At 41.3% G+C, this 23,687-nt stretch overlaps 1 protein-coding gene across 3 annotated transcripts; it reads left to right on the top strand.

Annotated features, from left to right (window-relative positions):
- Window positions 1–1,476: 1,476 nt before the first annotated feature.
- On the top strand, window positions 1,477–19,974 carry znf281a (zinc finger protein 281a). 3 transcript variants are annotated; one of them, XM_055223905.1, is made up of 8 exons: window positions 1,477–1,632; window positions 4,803–5,067; window positions 6,363–6,551; window positions 14,488–14,586; window positions 15,395–15,518; window positions 17,053–17,136; window positions 17,217–17,335; window positions 17,497–19,974. In XM_055223905.1, the coding sequence occupies exons 2-8, from the start codon at window positions 4,852–4,854 to the stop codon at window positions 18,991–18,993; spliced, it is 2,328 nt and encodes a 775-aa protein (XP_055079880.1). In that variant the 5' UTR covers window positions 1,477–1,632; window positions 4,803–4,851; the 3' UTR covers window positions 18,994–19,974. The 3 variants fall into 3 exon arrangements, with proteins under 3 accessions (XP_055079880.1, XP_033826660.1, XP_033826661.1); XM_033970769.2 differs by having other exon boundaries at window positions 1,478–1,632; window positions 15,392–15,518; XM_033970770.2 differs by lacking the exon at window positions 1,477–1,632 and adding an exon at window positions 2,203–2,319 and having other exon boundaries at window positions 15,392–15,518.
- The last annotated feature ends 3,713 nt before the right edge of the window (window positions 19,975–23,687 follow it).

Genomic DNA, 23,687 nt, shown 5'->3' with positions numbered 1-23,687 from the left:
ACTGATCCACCTGTCAATCTCACGCTCCATCCGTCCCTCACTTGTGAACAAAATCCCAAGATACTTGAACTCCTCCACTTGAAGCAGAGACTCACCACCCACCCGGAGAGAGCAAACCACCTTTTTCCGGTCGAGAACCATGGCCTCGGATTTGGAGGAGCTGATTCTCATCCCAGCCGCTTCACACTCGGCTGCAAACCGCCCCAGTGCCTGCTGCAGGTCCTGGCTCGAAGAAGCCATCAGGACAACATCATCTGCAAACAGCAGAGATGAAATCCTGTGGTTCCCAAACCAGGCCCCCTCTGGCCCCTGACTGCGCCAAGAAATTCTGTCCATAAATATAATGAACAGAACCGGTGACAAAGGGCAGCCCTGGCGGAGTCCAACATGCACCGGGAACAGGTCTGACTTACTGCCGGCAATGCGAACACAGCTCCTGCTCCGGTCATACAGGGACCGGACAGCCCTTAGCAAAGAGCCCCGGACCCCATACTCCCAGAGCACCCCCCCAAAGGACACCACGAGGGACACGGTCGAATGCCTTCTCCAGATCCACAAAACACATGTGGACTGTTTGGGCAAACTCCCATGAACCCTCGAGAACCCGATGGAGAGTATAGAGCTGGTCCAGTGTTCCACGACCAGGACGAAAACCACACTGCTCCTCCTGAATCCAAGGTTCAACTATCGGTCGGATTCTCCTCTCCAGTGTCCTGGAATAGACCTTACCGGGAAGGCTGAGGAGTGTGATTCCCCTGTAATTGGAACACACCCTCCAGTTCCCCTTCGTATACAGAGGGACCACCACCCCGGCCTGCCAGTTCAGATGTACTGCCCCCGACGTGTCAGCCAATACAGCCCCACAACATCCAGAGACTTGAGTTACTTGGGATGGATCTCGCCCCCAGATGGCTCAGATCACCCACAGAGCCTTGCCACCGAGGAGCTTGCCAACCACCTCGGTGACTTCAGCCAGGGTGATGGACGAGTCCGCCTCCAGGTCCCCACTCTCTGCTTCCTCTTCAGAAGTGATGGTGGGCCTATTTTTTCTTATTTATTTTATGTTATCTTGTATAATTATTATTATCTTTTGTATTTTATTGTATTTTTTTAATTTCATTGTTATTTTTTATGTATTAATTTATTTTTCTTTTTTCTTTGTTTTTCTACACAAGTAGCACAATTATATAAACGTGTTACATATGCACTGATGGCACATGCATGCACCGCTGTGTGTGTGTGTATGTGCATGTCTGATAGTAGTAGTAGCAGAATAGTATCCCGCTGGTAGTGTGGGGCAGTAGGGCAGTAGTATGTGTGTGTGTATGTGTGTGTGGGTGTGTGTGTATGTGTGTGCGTGGGGGGGGGGGGGGGGGGGGGGTGTGTAGGGGTGTGTGTGTGTGTGTGAGTGATAGTAGTAGTAGCAGAGTAGTATCCCGCTGGTAGTAGTGTAGTGGGGTAGTAGGGCAGTAGTTCCACTCTCCTTCCTGCAGGACCCAGAATCCCCTGCGCGGAGTCAACATGGACGAGCCCAGCTGCTGCGGGAGAACAATGTTTTGGCTCTAGACACTCGAACGCACCGCTAAAGGTGGGACTGCGGTGGCCAGAACAGTGGCTCGTTGTCATGCACCGGTAAGTGTCGGCTAAAATACTGGATTTAGGGGCAGATTGTGTCGGAATAGCGCTTTAAAGTCCATGTATGGGACGCACGACAAAGCCCGCACCGCTTCTACACTGCAAACGGGACACTCTGAAGTCCAGGCATTTCGACCGGGTGGGCGTGGTTTACCAACGTGCGGGCTAATTTTGACAATCAAACACCAGTTTTTTTTAAATAAAACCTGATAAATGCTGGGGTTATAATTCGACACAGAACTTAGGTTACGTTAAGAAAAGGGGTACATGTTCAATGTAGGATTGAAGAAGCTTTTTCGTTGCTTTATTTCGTATTAATTGCACAAGTAGCGTCAATAGCATCAAAGTTGTATCATTTTCCTCTATATGCTTCGCTAATCACACTCAAATACGTCAAATCCGTTGTACTACAACAAATAAGCTGCTTTAAATACCGTTTTATGAAGATTATATCAAGCTAGCAGTAAAATTAGCCCGTGAAGTAGGGCGCTAGACTCCGCCTCTGAGCGAAATGCCTTTAATTTTAGCCGCGCTAGTTAGCATGCTATGCTAACACTCGGCTAACAGTCGGAGCATCATTGTTCGCCAGAGTTGTATGGGCCGTTTGTTATGGGTCATGCCTAGTGTTGTCGCTCCATCACTTACAGCTGCTTCAATGTCAGAAATCCAAGCCAGAAACTTAAGGTAAACCCACACAGTTATCTTATTAGTACTTTACGTTATCCTGCGTTTGTTTTAGGGCAATCCACGCACCATTTGTGTTCCATTTGTGCGCTTTTCCAGGTCGCAGATTTTGTTTAGGTTGGAGAACGAAAGCCTGCTTGTGCATATGTATCACCTTCCTTTAATTCATTCAGAAAAAATACAAAACTGTGAATTTCCTCCTCGTTTAAGCACTTTTAAACGCATATTGGGCGAGTTTTAGCCTCAGATTTGACGCGTTAGCTTGGTGAGCCCTGATCCGCGGTTGTTATTGCATGGCCATATTAATTATTGGCTGATCCTACATCACAAAGAAGACGAGGGCCCCGTGTGAGTGCTTAGCCGTGTGCTAGATACTGTTACTCCAGCGAAAATCCCAAAACACCACACGAACCTGTTATTACTTGGTGCATTTTCGAGATGGAAGCGATAGATGTGGCTCTGGTGTTGCCGTGTTCGCGTTTTGGAAAAGTTGGCTTTGTGTGCGCGGCGTATGGTAATTCGGCTAGCGTGCCATCAAGGCATCTGGCAACAGTCTGCTAGCATTGATTAGCCTCTTGAGTCGTTACTATACTACTGATCAGCTAATCTATACCTTTTTACTTTTAATAGACCGCGATGCGAGTGGAAAATGCGCGTTTGTTTACAGAATCCCGTGCGTAAAACCAAACTTGGCGTTTGAGAATCTAATTACGCAGCGCCAGACGAAATGTATTATGTCTTTACTCTGGATAAAAATCAGTTTAGCTTTCTTCCCTTCCTTCCTTCATTCCTTCCTTTATTCTTCATTTGTCACGGACCATGTACAAATTCATTAATCTTACAAAAGATAAGATGATTTGTATCAGATTTAGCTACTGCTGCTTTCCATGTGCAGTCCCTGGACAGGTGAACACACATTAAAAATACATTTCATTACAATTACATTATAAGACAGTTCAGTTCATCATTAACATTAGCAGTTAAATACAATAAATGCCCCCATGTTGATTCCTACAGTCTTGAGCCTGACCCATGCTGCAGACACAATTACAACAGTCTAGCTAATGCAGACTACGGGCACTCTCATTGGTAAGATAAGCACATGCAAATAGGATGACTGGGATAGGCATGGAGCCATCAAACAGATTAACGCACGACTGAAATCCTCTCGTTCCTCGTCCCATGTTGTGTCTAGGATTGTGGCAACATTGACCCTTTTTGCCCTGTAAAACGCAGCCTTTAGCAGGGGTAATTGGAGCTCTCTGCACACTGTTTTTTGCTTGTTTCACATTTTTCCCAAAGCAAAAACTGCAGCATTTTGTTGACCTACAAAATATTTGGATTAATCCGCTCGTGAGACAATTTACAATCCGAGGGAATGGCACCAATTTCACATAACCAAGCTCAACTGACCTCAAAATACAGTAGATGCAAGTTAATCTGTTTTGTGATACAATTGTAAAGGCAACAGATCTGGTTTTAGGCTGACGTTTAGTCCATACAAAGTGTTACTAGAATGAATGCACCTCACACAATATGTACAAGGTCAAACTTTGTTTTTAGCGCTGCCAAAAAACTCAATACCCAGACATTTGAAGCCTTGTTTGAAATAGATGAACTATAGCACAGATTAAATGGCATTTTAATAGCTGTAAAATACAGTAGATCATAATAATGCTACTATGTTCTCAAGGGGTTGTTGGGAGGCTGACCAGATGTTCAAAACAGATTTCATTCTGATTTTTGATTCTGATTGTGATTCAGTATAATGTGAGTGTACGTTTTTGTGTTCTGGTCATTTTCACACATGGTATTTTTGTTAAACTAATACCAGTATATTGGCAATTTGTATACAATTTAATTCAGTGTGCTTTACAGAATAAGAAAGACATTAAAATTGCAGTACAACAAACCTAAATATAAATAATCGTCATACAATGAACATTAAAGGAGAAGAGGCAGAATAAAACCCTTTCAGTCATATGCACAGCTAATCAGAACTGTTTGGAGCCTGGATTTAAACATTGTCAAAGTAGAGGCCTGTCTCACCTTCTGGAAGACTATTCCATGCTTTAGCTGCAGAAATCGGAAATGCTGATTACCAATGTTTAGTCCTGGTTTAGTCCTGGTTTAGTCCTGGTTTAGTCCTGGTTTAGTCCTGGTTTAGTCCTGGTTTAGTCCTGGTTTAGTCCTGACCCTTTCTACTGTTGGCGGGTATCAAATTGGTCAAAAATAGGGGCGCCTGGGACATCGTGAAACACAAAACTAGGACAAATCAGCGGTTTTGGATACATTTACTGGGACAGGGGACACGGGGCTCAAAACTGGGACTGTCCCGGGTAAATAGGGACATCTGGTCACCCCAGTACATGGCTATATAAAGTTTAGCATACTATTACATATCATACAGGAGAATTTGTAGCGTGTGGTATGGCTGCAGTTGTTCTAGCACTTATGTAATGTTTTTGTTTCTTTACTTGCAGAATGACACTACCTTGTGGCCCATAGTTTTCCTGCCCATCACCTTTCACCATGAGCCTCATTCAAGACAAACTTGGAAACGAGTTCCTGCGCTCCAACGGCAGCATGGACTCCAACTTCGGCCCTGGGATGATCATGTTCAGCCACCTACCTCCGGTCACCAGCTTCACTCGGCTCGCCGCCCAAACCGTGATGCAAGACTTGCCTCCAGCAGAGATGATCTTAAAGAAGGAGCGCGACTCTCCAGACTGCAGCATGGGCCTACAGGTACTAATGTCTGCTTCAGGCATTTTACATTTATTTAATACATTTTTAATTGTTTATGTGACAGGGACAGATCCAACAAATATAGACTGACATGCAATTAAGTAACATGCATTTATAGAACCCCTTTTACAGAGATCAGCTCACAAGGTGCTTCACAGATAAATGGTAAAAGGTCACATTTTTTCCAGCTTCAAGGCACTCAAAGCACTTTACATCAAAGAACCACTCATCCATTCACACACAGTCATACAATGGTGTATGCAGACAGTGGGGGCAAGGCAGGTTAAACGTCTTGCCCAAGGACACAACGACCGCTCTGCCAATGATGTTTATGCCAAGAGCGGGATTTCAAACCGCTGACCTTCGGATCAGAGGACAAACACTCTACCAACTGAGATCATTTTACAAATATTCGCATTAATAGAAAAGATCAAATGCAGCGGAAACATTCTAAACTACAATACAGTTAGAAAAACACCAAAATTTAGAAAACAGTGATTAAAACAGGTCAGCAACAAAAGGCAAAGTCTATACAGGTGAGTCTTTAAATTAGTTTTAAATGAGTCAATGGCTCTCGCTGTTCTGATATCAACAGGGGAGTGTATTTCATAATTTAGGTGCAAAAGATTCGAACGCTTCTCGCTCAGCCTTTGTGTTGATGTCGTAATCTGATGTAGGTGTCACAGTGGTAATGTATGTGGTTTATGGTGGTGTATGGTTGTTAATTATGAAAGTATGGCTTCTTTGTGTTTGTGATATCAATATAGTAATTTGCAAGGTACAGTTTGAGGTAGTTAAGCTGATTACATAATCTATAGGCCTAGCTAATAGGTTTTACATTGGCTTTTCATGGTGTTGTAGCATTCTGGTGTAAGGAAACACTCCCAAGTTGTTTATTTTCTGAACACAAGGGCTTCTGTCGCCGTAACCCACCCCAAACAAAAGCAAAACAACAGCTGTCTCAACCCACTAGAGCCAGTCTCCAAAACTGACCAGTAACTGACCAATAGAGTCTTCACATCAACTTGTCAGCAACCAAGTGTCACATAGAAAAACAGTCACATTAACCACAACACAAACAGCTACCAGAACAACTCCGAGCTAAACACAAAATATAAGATCATTACAATATTAATAAAAGTGATGCATTGTTAGCGCTTTTCTTGCTACATAATATGCAAATGTGATAGGACACACGAAACATGACCAAATCCATCTGTTTAAATGGTAATAATCTTTTCTGTTATTGTAAATTACAGTACTAAAACAGTACAATGGGACTTCTCTTCCTACAGAACAGCACCATGAACTGTTCCGGGGCTGGCGACTACGTTCACTCCATGGGCATCAAGCAGGAGAAGATGTCGGAGCACGATTACCGGTTGCCCTTGTACCCCGGAGCCCTGGGCAAGAGCGCCGACCTGCTGGAGGTGACTGTGGGCAGCAGCCAGAGCCTCATGGTGCACGACCTCAACATGGGCAGTGTAAGTGCAACTGGGGTTTGTGTTGCATTAGATTGAGACGTGGGCGAGGTTAATCGTACTCAAAATCGAGATTTGAATGGTTGCAAAGTCTGCGTTTATTTAGGTTATTAAGATTGTACAAAATGTAAACCCTGTAGTTTGGACCTTTTTATAAACATGTTCTGAAATATCTGTCAAGAAGATTACAATATTAAATATGTCCAAAATGGTTCTGCCCTAGACAATGTTGGCACAAAACATACTATTTAATACAAAATTTAAGGTGAAAATGCCACTTATTTGTTGAGATGGGCCATATTAACAAAACAAATATCTGGATATGTTGTGGAGATAACAGTAATCGTTATCATATTTGTGTACTCAGCAGAAATGGGTTAAAATATGTTTGTTGAGGTTAAAGTATCACACAGTTGTGAATACACTGTAAAATTAAACCGTGTAGATATATCGACTCAATAGGCCGGTCACCATCACAGATTTTGAATCATGATATCTTATTAAAGAGATGTACTGCAATAAGTTGTAATATTAAAACTACTTTACGCCTCTTGACACAATAACAATAAAGATAATAAGATAATCCCAGTAAATCCATTTTAAATAGACGGTGTCGTTATAAGGCCTGAACTGCATCAAATAAACAGCAGAATGAACCAATAACTCACCATAGAACTTAGCACTTTTTCAACCATTTACAGCTCAAATGTTAATGTCCCATTGTGTTACAACATAACTAAAGAGTAACACACTCCAAAGGAAAAGCAAACCTGGATACGTTGGTGACGCAATTTCATAATCTGTTATCGTTTATACACACACCTGCTCCTGTTTTTAATGTTTTATATGGACTTGTTAGTTTTGTTTTTCTGCTTGTATTGTATTTTAAACAGAGCGCCCATGAAAAAGAGAGTCCAAGTGCTCTCATTGGGTTCCACTGTATAAATAAAGAGAGAAATACTCAAAATTTCCCCAGTTTTACAAATAAATTGTATAAAAAAGGTATAAATATTGCGCCCCATATATTAAATAGTAAGTCAATGTACTATTTAGTGTGACAGGCCTGCAACTCGATACCAACCACTTTTCAAAGATCACGCCTTATGCTTATTTTTGTTTTATCAGATCATATTGCAGCTCTTTAGTGATGTACTTATTATAGACATTTCCATATGATATTTTAGACCCGTGCCAGAGCTCCGGGTCCTCTGCGGCCATTCTGATTCCTTCATTTAGAGTCCATTTATCCACGTGTTTGTCCTACTCTGGGAAAGTTCTTGTTTAGAAATTTTGTAGCAATGGTGTTGTCCTATTTATTGTTTGTAAAGCATCTCTTTGAGTTAAAGTGCTATATAAGTGAGATTTAGTAGTGGTAGTGGTGGTGGTAGTAGTAGCAGTAGTAGCATTTTTAACCTGGTATAGTCGTACTCTAGACCTGATTAGGATCTGGTGCTACTCAGTTGGATTTTTCCCTAGTTGGTACTTGTTGTGAAAGAAGTACCACCGTTTCAGATCACATATTACCCACATCTACTTATTGTTACTATTTACTCTTTAATAAGTACTATGATTACAATTTCATTTAAAAATATGCATCTATCCTGTTTGTACCATTGTATTTGTTTTACTATCGTGTCTTTACTGGAGACAAATGAGAGAAAACAGAACTGTGGGGGACCACCAGAGTCTTTCAATTATTGTGAATCACCCACAGACTTTACAGCTCTCCATTTGCATAAGAGAGGGCTTTATTGGACCCACACTGGGAATTAACTCATTTTAGCACTTGACACAAAAGCGAAAGTGAAAGCAAAACAAAGACCACGGTTTACAGCCTCAGACAGCGCAGTGCAGCAGGATATGGTGTTTTTAAGTGCATTATGTAATATATCAGAGGAAACGTAAACTTATTCTTGGTTTCATATGTTTCTATTGATGTGTGAACTAATATAGGATTGATTTAGACGACACCATGCACATCTTTGTAGTTTTTATACAGAAATTATAACAAAAAAAAAAAAAAATCACACCAACCTTGAGCAACCAAACAAATACACAGAGCATCACACCATAAATAAGACAGTAAAATAAAAATAAATACATAAAAAATAACAAGAATAAATAATAAAAAATGATAATGAACATACATATAAAATAACATAAATAAACACAGTAAAAATAATACAATAAATTATAACAAATATATAGATTTAGGGGTTGGCTTGGAAGTCAATAAATGGTTACCACTTCCTTTTCTACCATTCCCTTCTTGGAGTACCTAATCGTCTGTACAGAACCTGTGATATAAGACTTCAAACATTTCAGTCAAAGTATGGAATGTGTTCATGTTTTATTTCACACTTAATCCACTCAATGGTCTCTATTGATTTCTAGTCTCGGCGCAGATGGCGACACTCACTCGCAGAGGCATAGTTATATTAACATATGTCTTTCCTGCCTGAGGTTTTACTATTAGACAAATTAAATTATCCACAAAAATACAAAAATATCACCTTATAGCCTGTTGGGACTAGAGACAGATCAATATTTCAGGATGATATTTTCTCTTTTTAGTGAATCAGTTATCGGCCTTAAATCTCCAGCACAGACCAATATTTAGTTTTGGCCAATTTACAGCATAAAAACACACATGAAGCTTTATTTGAACACTTTAGTGCAAAGAAATTAACTGCAAAAGGGTGACTACACAGCTCTCTTATAGGATTGTGGTAAAACAGAGCTGTGAGTGTAGTGGTTTCTAGTAATTTTCCATCCATCCCTCCATTTTCTTCTGCTTATCCGGGGCCGGGGTCACGGGGGCAGCAGTCTAAACAGGAGCTCCCAGACTTCCCTCCCTCCAGACACTTCGAGCTGGAGGACATGTCTGGAGTGACACTTGGAAAAAAACATATCTGTCAATCTCTGGTTTACACCATTACAACAGTTTACACATTGCTTCACTTTTATTTTTAAATGGCTCTTTTTGCAGCAAGTTCAAAGAAAGATCACAATATTATTTCTAATTTGATACTCTAACCTCTCATTTCAACTGTGTATTTATTGAACAAATCCACCATAATATCTGTACTTATTTTATGAAATTAAAATTGGACCTTTCAAGTAGGGTTGAGTGGCATTTTGAGTTACCATTTTGGATGGTTATGAAATCGTTATGGCTGTAGTTGTTTAGACAAATGAACGCAATATCCCTCCATCCATCCATCCATCCATCCATCCATTTTTAGCCTCTTATCCAGGGCTGGGTTGCGAGGGCAGCAGTTTAATGAGGAGCTACTAGACTTCCCCCACCCCAGACACTTTCTCCAGCAAATATCCAATTTTTTAATAGAAAAATCTTGTAGTTAACGTCTTGACAAACGTGCTAATATTTCCGTTCTGTTTATTTTATTTATTTTGCATATTCATATAACAATAACGGGACACTGTTTATAAAAAGCAGGTTCAAGAAGAGGCAAAAAAATCCACAAGGACTCGCATGAAAGACTCCACCTTGTGAATACCTCACATTGAACATAGCCGTGCATTGCTTAAAAATTGACATTTACGCATCTTTAAAACATGGATAAAATTTCTGTGAAACATCCAATTTAATGGTTCAAATGTTAATGTCCCTTGAGATGTTTACATTGTGCACTCTGAGCAGAATCCTACTTTTAAAACTAAAATGATCGACACATCATTGCGAAAAATCCCAAACCTCGCAGCTGTATCTCGTAATTTTCCGTCTGATAAACCCAGTCATTCATGCCAGCAGTCTTATGTAAATGTCCCTAATGTTGAATAAAACATGAGCTCCCATATCAGTCTTTCCCAAACACGCCTTGTCCTGCCGTAGCCTTAGTGGGAGGGGCTTAATTCGGGAGACGTCTGCACTGGGAGGAGTCAGCGCCGCCCGTGACATAAATCTGCTAGATGCAAAATAATAAATGAGAACCAATCCAAACCCCCTCCCTCCCTCTCCCGTCTCTCCCTTACCCCCCGCGTTCCCCTCTGTCGCGCTGGACGGTGATGTCATCAGCGAGGACCTGAAAGAAAACGCCTTTCCAAGGACACAGCTGTCTTGTTTAGGCCTGCACTTGGTTTCAGACGGGCTTTGTGCGAGCTCAAATACTAATACACACAGCCACACCGGTCCAACAAAGGGAGGAGGCAAAGGTCATCTGCCTGAAGATGCTCTGATATTCACACAGCACAAAGACCTGGAGCCATCGAGGGTCTGTTCATTAATAATTTGAACATTTTCAACACGAGAGCCCCACACAAAAACAAGTCAAAAGTGTCTCTCTTTACTGACAAAAACAATTGTTATAAATGAATGGGGATGTTTTATAAAGGCTGCATTTAAAACATGAAAGATTTGGTGGCGTTAAACGAACAAAATGGGCAAATAACATAAAAAAATATCAGATACTAAAACAGTGAAACTAAACCTGTCATGTGTGAGATGGGAACAAGAGAAGAAGTCTGTTTGCTAAAGTGTCGATTGCAAAAGTCATTGGAGGGTTGCGGTTTACTCTTTAGTGTAGTAATATTTAATGGAGCTGAGTTTATCAGATTCACCTTTGTCCTGCTCCTTTTGTATGTGCACATAATGCCTTGAACATGCAGATATTTATAGAATTGTTTATTTTTATTTATTTATTTATTTTTTAACTCTTTAAATTGTTGCCAACCAAATGAAATGCCATGAGCAATGAATAAATAAATATGTATTTATGTATGAATATTTCCAAAAACCAAATGTATTTTACTGCTTTCAAAATATGATTCTATCCCTTCTTGATAAAATCCACTTATTATTCTTGTTGATGATATCTCCTTAGATTTTGACAAAAATAAAAACTTTTTGTCAATTTTTCCAAACTGAGATCTGTTTTTGCAATAGAACCCTTCAAATACAGTGGTCCCTCGTTTACTGCGGGGTTTCCGTTCTAAAAATAACCCACAATAGGTGAAATCCGAGAAGCAGTCAGCTTTATTTTTTACAATTATATATGTTTTAACCCCTCACCATACACACTTTTCTCACACAGGCATTAACATTTTCTCACATTTCTTTCTTGTTTAATTAATTAGTAGTGACTTGTGCGTATTTCACAGTTCCTCTGACTGTGCCTCTTTGTCCTGGCGTCGCTCCACTGTAGTGTCGACTGAACATTTATATAAATTTGGCTGAACACATTCTGTACTGTACAGTAGACACGGCACAGAGGAGACTATGGGACTGTAGACCATTGTCAATCAATCAGGACGCAGAACACAATGCACGTTCATACTTAAGTCAATGAAATATAAAACCAATATTGCAGTATTTTGACAATATCTTCTATTAAATTTGCTATATTAATAAAGTGGATAAAACTGAATATCTGAGTACAGTAGCTCAGTTGGTAGAGCGTTTGCCCACTGATCCTAAGGTTGGTGGTTCGAATACCAGTACGATTCCAACTCCCATGGATGAATACTGTCGTTGTGGCCGTGGGCAAGGTTCCTTGGTGGTTCCTTGAGGTAAAGGGCTTTGAGCTTTGAGCTTTGAAGGTGGAAAAGCACTATATAAAATGTGACTATTTACCACATACAATTAATGCTTCATATTTCAGAGGATCAGAATGGAAAAAGACAAAAAAAATTAACTAATTTGGGCTTAACTTTGAATTGGGAAATTGGGCATATCACATCCCATGTCGTGTGTGCTGGGTGTCTGAGGAATATTGTAATGAACCTCCATTATAATGACATTTGTTTATTCAAGATAAAAACATGTTGATACTAGTTGTCTCATTTTCTTATTTTTTCTTATTTTTATTTATTTGTAAAGGAATAGCACATATTAATGAACATTAAAAAAAAAAGTAAATATGTAAAGATTATAGCCAACGTGGCTAATTTCCATCTTCAGTCTCTCAGCAGGCTGATGTTAAACTGAACCTTCCTGAAAAGGAACTACCATATTCAACATTATGTACTTTTTCCATTTAATCTCAGTTAGTACTGCTGACATTTGCTTTGAAATACAGTGATTACCTCCGCTGGGCTTTCCCATTATGAGCTTGTTGATTTGGGCTGATTTAGTGGCGAGCAGGTGCACTCCCATTGACCCTGTGAGAGTCCATATGGCACAGAAGGGTTTGGCCTGCTCCCTCAATGAGCCGGGAAAGGCCGTGTAAAGGCACAGAGTGGCCGTATGCTTCACCCTCTACAACCTCAGAGCTGCACAGGCCTCTCATGATAATTGTTTGAAGTTTGATATATCCTTGAAGTAAATAAACACAGTAAACGATAATATTGAATCTAATTTATGCCACTGACACAACAACCCAAGAGCAGATTTAAACCACAAAAACTATTCTAAATCTACAATATTGTAAAAAAAAACATGAGCTGTCATAAATAAACAGCAGAATGAAACACTTTAGTACTTCGTTTGCATCTGTAATAATCATGACAGGCCTGGCTCTGGTCAGAATGAACTGAAATACAGAGAATTAAGTGGTACTACGTGTGAACTGTGCTGGTAAGGTGAATGGCAAACTAGAGCCGATTGTGAAATAATTATAAAAAATGAAAAAATGATCACACTTTCACAAACGATTACTTCTATATATCTCCATGTGATCCCTCAGTCATCCAGGTCTGATCCATAGTAAAAGCCAAAAGTAAAATCTGTCCACTGGACAAAAAGTTGTTGGAGTGAAGACGTCTGGCTGCTCATCCAAGCCGCTTCTTCAGTTCTGGTCAGATTACTGCTGAACACTGCCTTATATCTGTCTGAAGAGAGGAGCTGACTACACTGAAACTGAAAACACCTATTGTTTACTGTTTGTATGCTAGGTCTACATTGCTACCTTAAGTGTGCACTGTGCCTGAGTCATACTTAGCAGATTCATTCAACTCTTAATGGGTGCTTTCACACCCATTGGCATCCTGGCTAGCTGGTTATTTTTGTTAGGAAAGACAGTTCTTCCTTGAACAGGAATGAGAGCCTTAGACATCATCTTTTCCCCATCTATAGCTTCATCTTCAGACCCAAAGCAAACAAAGAGAACAATAGAGCTTTTGGCTTTTGCTAAACTTCTATATATCTTGAAAATTACTTGTAAATACTGTATAGATTCATACATTTTACTTGCAGTACTTTGTGACATTTTGTTTTAGTTAGAAGACATATGTAGAGTAGTGAGGCACCAATCCAGCTTGTTCAGATACGATACCGATGCCAAACGATACCATGGCAGAGACTGAACGTATACTTCATTTCCTTTGAACACAACCAGTGCAGAGTAAAAATGACCCAGTGTATTTTGTTACTGTTTCTTCATTTCAAATAACTACAGAACAGCTTTGACTAATACAAGGTGTTTTGGTCCAACGTCTCAAAATGGGACTGGACTGATATTCCATCAAAAATTTTCAATATCAGCGCATCCCTGATGTAGAGTAGAAATCTATGGCTTTGTTCTAAGGTTCAAGTAAAAATGAGTGCGAGCATCATTTTGAACAACATATTTATTTCAAATCATTTTAGCTAAGAGTTAAATGCATTTTGTTTTTAGAGTTTTTAAGGTTGTTTTTTTTGAATGAATGGCTTAAATATTGGATTTTCAGCATAAAGATTTTGCCCACTGAGTAACAAAACAAGTTTACAAATAGCATAAATTATTTTTTTGTCATCGTCTCACTCTGCACATTCGACATTTTCCCTAAATAAATCCAAACTAGTCCAAATCAAATTTTTTTTGCTGCGCAGAAAACTAATTTTTCCTCTCAATAGTTTTGTTTTTGCAATTCACAGTTATGGATTTTTTTTTTTTTTAGTTCGCATGACATTTAGGACTGGCGACCTTTAACCCTTCATCAAGTAATTTCCATGTGATAGCTGCTCTCACGGTCCCGCCCTCTGCCTTTGTCATCCAAACAGCTGCCGAGTCAGTTAGGAAAAGAGCCCAGTGGGAAGAAAGGTCGGAGGTCAAACGGTGATGGACAGGAGGGTAAACCCAGAAAGAAACGCAGTGAAAAGGTGGGTCATAAATCTTTATATTTCACAGAACACTCTTTGAGAAATAAATATGTAAGTCTCCTCAAACAGGTGCTAAGTGCAGGAGGAGTCTTGATGTGTTGTTTAGAGACCGATACAACAAACATAGATTAATGTTTCAGTAATCTGCTCGTATCACATTGTTTATAGACGAGGATGTTTCTCAACCCCAGAACGGCTTTTAAAACTGTTCAGATTTCACTAAGCAGCAGTGGGATTATTTGGAGAAAAAGCCGTAGATACAGTGAATTTGTCGAGAGAATTAATGCCTAAATATTACACACTTCCAAACTCACACACTCACATATCACTCTTTTTCAGCCTCCTCTCCCCTCCCTGCCTTGCGATTCTGTCTATACTTTTGCTCTGTCCCCCCATACTCTCTCTATACTCTCTCCTCCCCTGTCCCCCCATACTCTCTATACTTCTTCTCTCCCCCCTGCCTCCCATACTCTCTCTTCCTGCCCCTGCATACTCCCCCCCTGCATACTCTCTCCCTCTTTCCCCCCTGCATACTCTCTCTCCCTCCTCCCCCTCTATACTCTCTCTCCCTGCCCCTGCCTACTCTCTCCCTCCTCCTCCTGCATACTCTCTCTTCCTCTCTCCCCCTTGCATACTCTTTTTTCCTACCTCTCTCCCCCTTGCTCCTGCATACTCTCTCTGTCCCTCGCATTCTCTCTCTCTACCCCTCTCTCCCCTTCTACCCCCATACTCTCTCACCCTCCTTCTCTACCCCCTGCCTCCCATACATTTCTTTCTTTCATATTTCTGCCATTTTTTTTCGCAGCAGTCGATGATGCTGGATGCAGACGGAGGCAGCCTTTCACCAGGAACCAAGCCTCACATCTGCGAGCACTGCAACGCCGCCTTCAGGAGCTCGTACCATCTGCGCCGCCATGTTCTGATCCACACCGGTACATGCACTACGGAAACACGCCCCCGCTCGGCTATTAGCAACTAGGCTTGTCACGATAATTATAATATCGACTTTTCGTTCAGTATTTGAAAGCTGGAACAATATTTTTGGGGGGGGTCAGCATTTATTGTGAGGACTTTTCCTTTTGCTATTTTTATGTAATAACTGTAGACTGTATAAAGAAGTGGACACAGTGATGGTGACGCCACCCACAGTGTTTGGCTCCAGTCAAATGAAGCTAATCGAGGCTAGCAAATATACGGGCCAATTTGGAGCCGCGAGTATCATAGCAACCAAAGATCCAATCTGGAGCGAAGCTGTTGAAAGTAATGCCCCATACTTACTTCCTGTTGGAACGTGGCGACATAGGTTAGCTATGTCCATTTACATATACAGTCTATGCTAATTACGTAAGATTTGAGCTGTAGAATAAATGAGTGAGGCAAGTTTATTTGTACTGCAGAGTTATTTTATTTATTTATGTAGTTTATTTGACAGGGACAATGTGCATTAATTAACATTTCTGTAAATGCACCAGAATTAGCCAGATAGGCTATTTTTCATCTGTACTTCCTGGACATTTTGTACACAAAGTAATTCAAAGTGCTTTACACAATAAGAGACATTAAAATCACAATACAACAAATCAAAACATAAATAATCATCATAAAATTAACATTAAAAGAGAAGAGTGCAGAATAAAACCCTTTCAGTCATATCCACAGCTAAACAGAACTTTTGAGCCTGGATTTAAATATTGTCAAAGTAGAGGCCTGTCTCACATCTTCAGCAAGACTAAATAACCTTTGTGGCTTTTTACCTGTTCATTCTGCCATTTATGTGTTGCAATTCAGGCTTTTTAATGATTCTGTTTATTTCAGAATTGGTTTACTGAAATGATCTTGGTTTGTGACAGTGGTATAAAGTATATTCAATATTATCGTCTAGCGCAATATTTCTCTGTAGCAATATATCGTGCTTCAAAATGTGTTATCGTGACAGGATAACACATTTGACAGGATCAGCAACGGTATTTACTATGTATTTATGACAAGTAGGGTTGGCAAAAGTGTTGAAAATCAGATACTAATTGAACTGAAGCCTGATGCTCATTTAAGCAAGGGAAAAAACTGGATAAAATTTGACCTTTTGTGAACAGTTTCATCTTGAGTTTTATCAGAACTAGTATAAGGCCACATGGTATAAACAAACGCTATTATTTTGTGTTGAAAATTACAATATTGTCTAAAAAAAGAGAGCTTTTAAAATTCACACTGGAGTAAAGAGGGATACAACGACAGCATTCATATGTGGGAGCTAGAATCACACTGCCATTCATAAAAATCATTTGGGTATCAAAATCTATATATGCTCTTTAGTATCGAAATCAAGTTAGAAGTTTTGAGACCGAATTTGCAACTAATTAGAACATTTTAGAATGACTCAGAATGCTTTTAAGTGTCAAATGTACTTCATGACCTTCTCACATTTCAAATCCTTCACCTTTCTGCCCCGTCTCTTCATCATTTCAGGTGAAAGGCCGTTCAGATGTAATCAGTGCAACATGAGTTTCATTCAGAAATATCTGCTCCAGCGTCATGAGAAAATCCACAGTGGTGAGTTCTTAGATCATCATACTTTATGGGAAAAAGGAGTGTTTCTGTCTCTAAACCTGATCTGACGGCTCTGTTTGTAGGAGAAAAGCCATTCAGCTGTGACCAGTGCAACATGCGCTTCATTCAGAAATATCACATGGAGCGGCACAAGAGGACGCACAGCGGAGAGAAGCCGTACAGATGTGAGACCTGCCAACAGGTGAGTCATTCTTACATCTTATACATGCATGGATATAGATATTATATACATGTATTTTTATGTAGAGATTATATATGTGCACATTTATATAGACATTATATACATATTTATATAAACATTCATAATAAGGTCTCTGTGTAACACGTGTGTTTGTGTGGCAGTATTTCTCTAGGACTGACCGGCTCCTGAAGCACAAACGCACCTGTGGAGAGGCGGTGAAGAAAGGGCTGGACCCCGGGATGATGGACATGGACTGTGTGGACATGGGACATGGCAGCTATGGGATCACTCAGGGAAACAGCGGCAGCACAGGGCGCAAACGAAGGTCCAAAAATAACCCCGAGGGAGGGGAGCGCAGGAAGAAGAAGAGCGACGCAGAGAGGGTCCCTCACATGCAGTTGGCAGTGTCTGGGGACTACAGTATTCACGAGTATACTGTGGAGAATCAGACTGTGTCCTCCACCACAGAGCCGGGGCCCAGCATGCAGCACCACAGCCGTGCCCCAAAAATGGCATTTAAGAAAGCCAACCGCAACAAGGCAGCTCAGGCCAAGCACGCGCCAATGGAGCAGGGCGGAGCTATGGACACCATGATGCAAGAGAACGGCCCCAAAGCTGGGCCCACAAGTAATTATGATGACGCCATGCAGTTCATCAAGAAGAAGCGCTATCTCCATGCAGCTAATAATGCTAATAATGCTAACACCACTGCGCCCGTGGTGTCTGCAGCCACCAGCACTGAGTATGACGTGGGTCACCTGACCTCTCAGGCCGGTATGTCCACAGTGATGGACTCTGACCCTCACCTGAGTCTGGACAGGACGAGCATCCCAGATGAAGTGCTGCAGAGCCTGCTGGAGCACTACAGCCAGAAGAGTGATGGCTCGCACCACGAGGTGTTCGACCTGAGCGAGGCCCACGTGGAGCTGCCAGGGGCGTCTGTGGAGGGCACAGGCCTGGTCCACGGCGACAGTCCCTCTGTGGACAAGAACATCATGATGAACGAGTACTCGCGCTTCCTGCTGCAGGCGCTGGAGCGTACGAGCCACAGTGCCAGTTTCCCGGTGGGTCCCTCCCCTCCAGCGTCCGGCCCGTACACCAGCTCTCACACGGGGACGCCGCTGTATTCGGACAAGAGCATCTACACCAGCTCCGCTCTGGACTGTGGCTTCAGTCAGTCTGTGGCGTCGCCTTCGCTGCCCTCCGCGGTGCCAAAGTCACATTTCACTCTGCTCACCGGCTCGTCTCCTCAGCACAGCTTCCACCTGAGCGGCCTGGAGCCTTCTCACCAGCAGCTCACCCCCTCCCAGGAGCTGACGGAGCAGCTGGACAAAGCCCACTCGTCCACGCCCCCCTCCTCCTACATGGGCCCGTCCGACCTGAGCGTGTCCAAGGAGCAGACTGTGAAGAGTTACCCCCTGGTGCCCTCTCAGGACCTGACGCCTCTGGACTCGGCCAAGCCTTCGTACCAGATCGAGAACTTTGCTCAGGCCTTTGGCTCGCAGTTCAAGTCTGAGGGTCTGTCCTACGGCGCAGAGTCGGGCGAGGTGGACCACCGGACGCCCGTGTCTGAATTCTCAGGGTATAGTTTGTTGTCTGATGTCAATGAGCCAGTAAGTACAGGTTCCAAAACTCCAACAAGCCAAAGTTTCAGATGAGCCTGAGGGAGAGACACTTCTGTGCTTCTATTTTATTAATATTGTTATTTTTTTAAGGGACTTTCTTTTAATTATGATGATGCTCTGTTTTGTGCCCACGTCTCTCCCACAATAAGCCTGCGAGGCTCTGCAAATGCATTTTAAACTCTTATTTTAAGTTAATAATGTATTGACTGTTTACTGTTGTCACGTAGTGCTGTTGGCTCTGCTCATAAGTCATGATTTCACACTCCTGTAGTTAGGCGTAGAGTAGCACCACACGTTTTTGTGCTGTTTGAGCAATCAACTTTACAATTGTAAAATAATAATAGAAGTAACCATGATGGCAGGGATAGCCCAGAACTGAACTAGCAAAAAGGTTTTGCCTGTTACAAGGTTTAAAGTATTACTCAGGAAAAGTGCAAAGGAGAAGCCTCAGGGTGCAGGGGCACCCTCCCAGACGAAGTCTAAAATTTGGGACTTGTTTTGTTACTTGTGGAATGAGTGTGACATAAACAGACTGCTGCCAGCTCACTTGAACACTGAAAACACTTTCTTCTTGGCTTTATAGAGATTATGGTACTTTCGTGTCAATGTGAAACTCATTTTCTTCAATAAGGGCCATATATATATCTATATATATTTATAAGAATATATATATTATGTAAAATAACAGATTTAATCATTCTGGGGATCTGCCAGTTAAAGTGGAGGGGGCGAGGGCAGGCTGTGGGGTAAATGTTGTCCTGGTTATATTTTTGGAGAACAAAGTGATGTTAGGGCTTTTCTTGGGCCAATAGGGGGTGCTGTTGGACAGCTCTAGAATGGCCTTCCCCTTCCTGCACTCCTTGTCTTCCTCAGCGGTCTTATTTCTTTAAAAGAATTCAATTAGCACTTTGAGCCGTTGTAAAACATTGAGTAAAAAAGGCCTCATTCGGATCATTACAGCAGAAGTCACATGACTAACCGTGGCTGTTTGGGCTTATGCAGAAGGGACTGGGAGCTGGGTGGGGTGGGTGATGTTAAAATGGGATGTTTTTTAATACTGAATTCTCTTTCTCCTTAATGTGGGGAGGGGCTAGCTGTGGAAGGGTGGGGTCAACATTAATTGGGTTATTGTAAATGTATGAATCCCCTTAGTTTTAGTTTTTGATTGTTCCCCAATTTAGCATTTTGCTTTTTCCTGTTGAAATTCGTGTTAGTGATTGAATATTGCCTGAGCTGTTACAGCAGCGGCCATGAGCTTAAAGATGGCCGCCCTTTGAACCGCATCGAATCTGATCAGGCCCTTCATGTGTGCTGGCAGTACCAGAACATTTGTCCCCTTTCGCAATTTGGGTGCCTCATCCTGTAAAGTGCAGGTGCAAATATTGTCTTGTAAGCATTAGGTGTACTTGTTGATTTTCTACTTGTATTTATGCTGTACTTTTTGTAAAGGCAACATTAAGTGCGCTGTCTTCCGTAGGTACACAACGCCAATAGTGACCTCTTGTTTTAAAGCAATCATGAAAAATGAGTGAATGCTATGCTGAGATATAAAGCAAACGATAAGATGCCATACAGTGAAGGGGCCATCGGAGCCTCACATATACCTCATATCGCATTGAGCCCACGGGGGGTCGATGTTTGTAGCAGAGATGCTGTTGTATTTAATGCTGTCATCTTTCTGTGTAACTTTCTATTCATTTCTACATGTGGCATTGGCCAGACCCGTTCTCTTGCTTAAGTTTTTTCCCCCCAAATGTCACATACCAGCCAGTGTTCTTGGATTATTTAACAATTCTTGTTTACAAAAATGTACAAAACACTACATATGTCTTTACCTAATTCTTTGCCCTTGTATAAATTGATTTAGTTACTTTATCTTTTTTGAATCACCACCAAATTTTGTAGTCAAAATATCCTTCGTTTTTATGTTTTCTTGTGGATATCAGCACAAGACTGTAATGTCCAATGAGTTGCAAATGAATTCGGGAGAAAATAATAAAATGCTTTTGTATGTGGTAAACCGTGGTATCGTACATCATTGAGACTCTGAAACAGACTGGGACGATGTGCAGGTTTGGATGTGGTTTTGCAGTGTAATCAGCCACATCAAAAATGGAACGGATGCCTCAAGTGGAGAAGTTCACGTATTTCAGGGTCTTGTTCACGAGTCAGAAGAAGGGAGTGTAAGATTACCAGGCAGATCAGTGCAGCGTCTGCAGTGATGCGGTCGCTGTATCGGACTGTTGTAAAGAAGGAGCTAAGTCGAAAGGCAAAGCTCTCGATTTACAGGTCAATCTACATTCCTACTCTCACCTCTGGTCATGAGTTTTGGGTGATGACCGAAAGGACAAGATAGTAGATCTAAGCGGCTCAAATTAGTTTCCTTTGCTCCCTTAGAGATAAGGTGAGGAGCTCGGTCACATGGAAGGAGCTCGAAGTAGAGCCGCAGCTCCTCCACGTGGAGAGGAGCCAACTGAGGTGGCACAGGTGTCTGTTCCAGATTCCTCCTGGATGCGCCTTCCTGGAGAGATGTTTTCCAGAGGACACCCCTGGGAAGACCCAGGACACACTGGAGGATCTATATTTCTTGGCTGTGGTCGCCGGAGGAGCTGGAGGGGAAGTGTCTGGGGTGGGGGAGTTCTGGGAGTCCCTACTTGGACTGCTTCCTCCGTGACCCAGCCCTGGATAAGTGGAACAAAATGGATGGATGGAATGTAATGAAATGCCTCTTGTCTCCCATTTTGAGATTGACGTTACAATCTTTTCTTGATCTTTATTTATTCAGGAAGACCCAATGAGCAGTTAGACTCTAGTCCTATGAGGTTCATCTGGTCTTCCGATAGTTTATTTTAATACTTTTTCCAGACCAAGGTTTAGTTTGTTTTCATCCCTGACAGTTTGGATTGCTCACTAGCACCTCAGAGTGGTCACGTGATGTTACTGTGACATGTCCGGTCAGCTGATTTAAAGGTTTGGCGCTGTCTTACTACCTTACTAGTGGAGAAAGTACAACAGGAGCGGCTCAAATCGGCCGTTTCTGACCACTGCAAAATAGAACCACATTAGAGACTGCAGATGGCGCTGTTGTCCTGCCTCCACCTGATAGAAAACGGCGCTGGACCATGGATCTTTTAAAATAATGGCTGAACCTGTTTAAATATGCCGACCGGACAGTCACAGCAGGTATGAAAACAAACTAAACCTTGGTCTGGAAAAAACCTATTTAAATAAAGCAATTAGACATTGTTTTCATGGACACAAAGTATATAAATTCATAAAAAACATCAAAAACAGGTGCAGTTGTGAGTTGTCCATAACAATGCGTTAACAGATTATTATTATTTTTTTATTTTTAATTTGTATATTTATTTTACCTATTTTATTATTTTTGTATTTATTTTTTATTATTTTTTTAATAATATCATAAATATCACATTTTGCTTTACTTTTGTATAATCTGAAAACCAGTTAATTTGAAGCTTTAAAGTGGCATCCTCAAAAACTACTGAGAGATATTCTGGATTTGCCTGGCAATTAAAATGGTAAATAGTCGCAAATGTCCTCTTATTTGGAAATTGATTCAGTTTTTTTGTAATTATAACAAAGACTAAGAGAAAAAAGATGATATTAGACTTGAAGAAAACCCATAATTCTACATTGAACTAACCAAGAGTCTGGAAAATCTTGATCACTAGATGGAGCCAGTTTTCTCCAGGTGAGGTTCTTACCACGATGTTCTGACCACAGGTTTATTCAAATATTCTCATTTTAAGGTAGGATTTAAGAACAACCATCTTTATTTTTAGATACGTAAACAAGTGGCATAAAAACATAAGCACCCAGAAGACATTGGCGAATCTGATAATTACATTTATGACAACTACATTTATGACAGCCAAAAGATTTATGACTTTTCAACCTTTCCCAAACAAATACCTCCTTGAATTACTGGAAAGGGTCAAATCTTTCCTCAAACCCGTGACTAACCCCATTTAAGTACATCGCAAAGTCACGCTCAGCTCTTACCTTGACCCTCCCTTTGTTTCTATTGTTTCTATTGTTAATAACTCACTCATTTTGTATTATTGGGATGACGGCAGTGACTTTGATACGACCTCGACATATTTCCACCGCATCATAATGACTCACTTAAGCGGCCTGTGGTGTTATAAAAAAAAAGATCGAACCCAAAAGCTATAATCGTCATGGTAACACCCTATTTATATAACAGTAATTGGCGTGGTCTTTTGTCTCGACCAAGCGACAGAGCGAGGTTGTTATCTGTAAAGGGAAGCGCATGTATACACAACCAGAACGCAATAATAAAAAGAGAACAAGGAAAGGCGGCCATAAACGAGAGGGAAAGAGAGCGTAATACTAGCAAACAAACTGCTTCAGAGATGGAAAGCTGGTAGAGCGTCCACCGGCAAAGTTACATAGTGCAGCTTTAACGCCACACGCCACACTATGGAACGTTTTAGCCAGAAAATCCGTAAAAAAAAAAAAAATTGGTTTTGTTTGTTGTGCTGAAAAACAAGCGTCCTTGGATGGGTTGGAGAATGTTCCGAAGTGTGGTTTTAACTTCCTATTTCCATATAATCCAAGTGCCACTCTCCAGAAAGTTGCATAATGTAGCTTTAAGTGAGTTGAGTCATGTTTTTTTTGACTTATGTTTTACAGAGGTGGAAGGTAACGAAGGAAAAGTAGTAAAGTACTGCACTGAAGTA

This window comes from Periophthalmus magnuspinnatus, chromosome 8 (genome assembly GCF_009829125.3).
Source record: "Periophthalmus magnuspinnatus isolate fPerMag1 chromosome 8, fPerMag1.2.pri, whole genome shotgun sequence".
In the NCBI taxonomy this organism is placed as follows: domain Eukaryota; kingdom Metazoa; phylum Chordata; class Actinopteri; order Gobiiformes; family Gobiidae; genus Periophthalmus; species Periophthalmus magnuspinnatus.
Note: the sequence above shows the minus strand (reverse complement) of the source record. Positions and strands in the feature narration are given on the sequence as shown.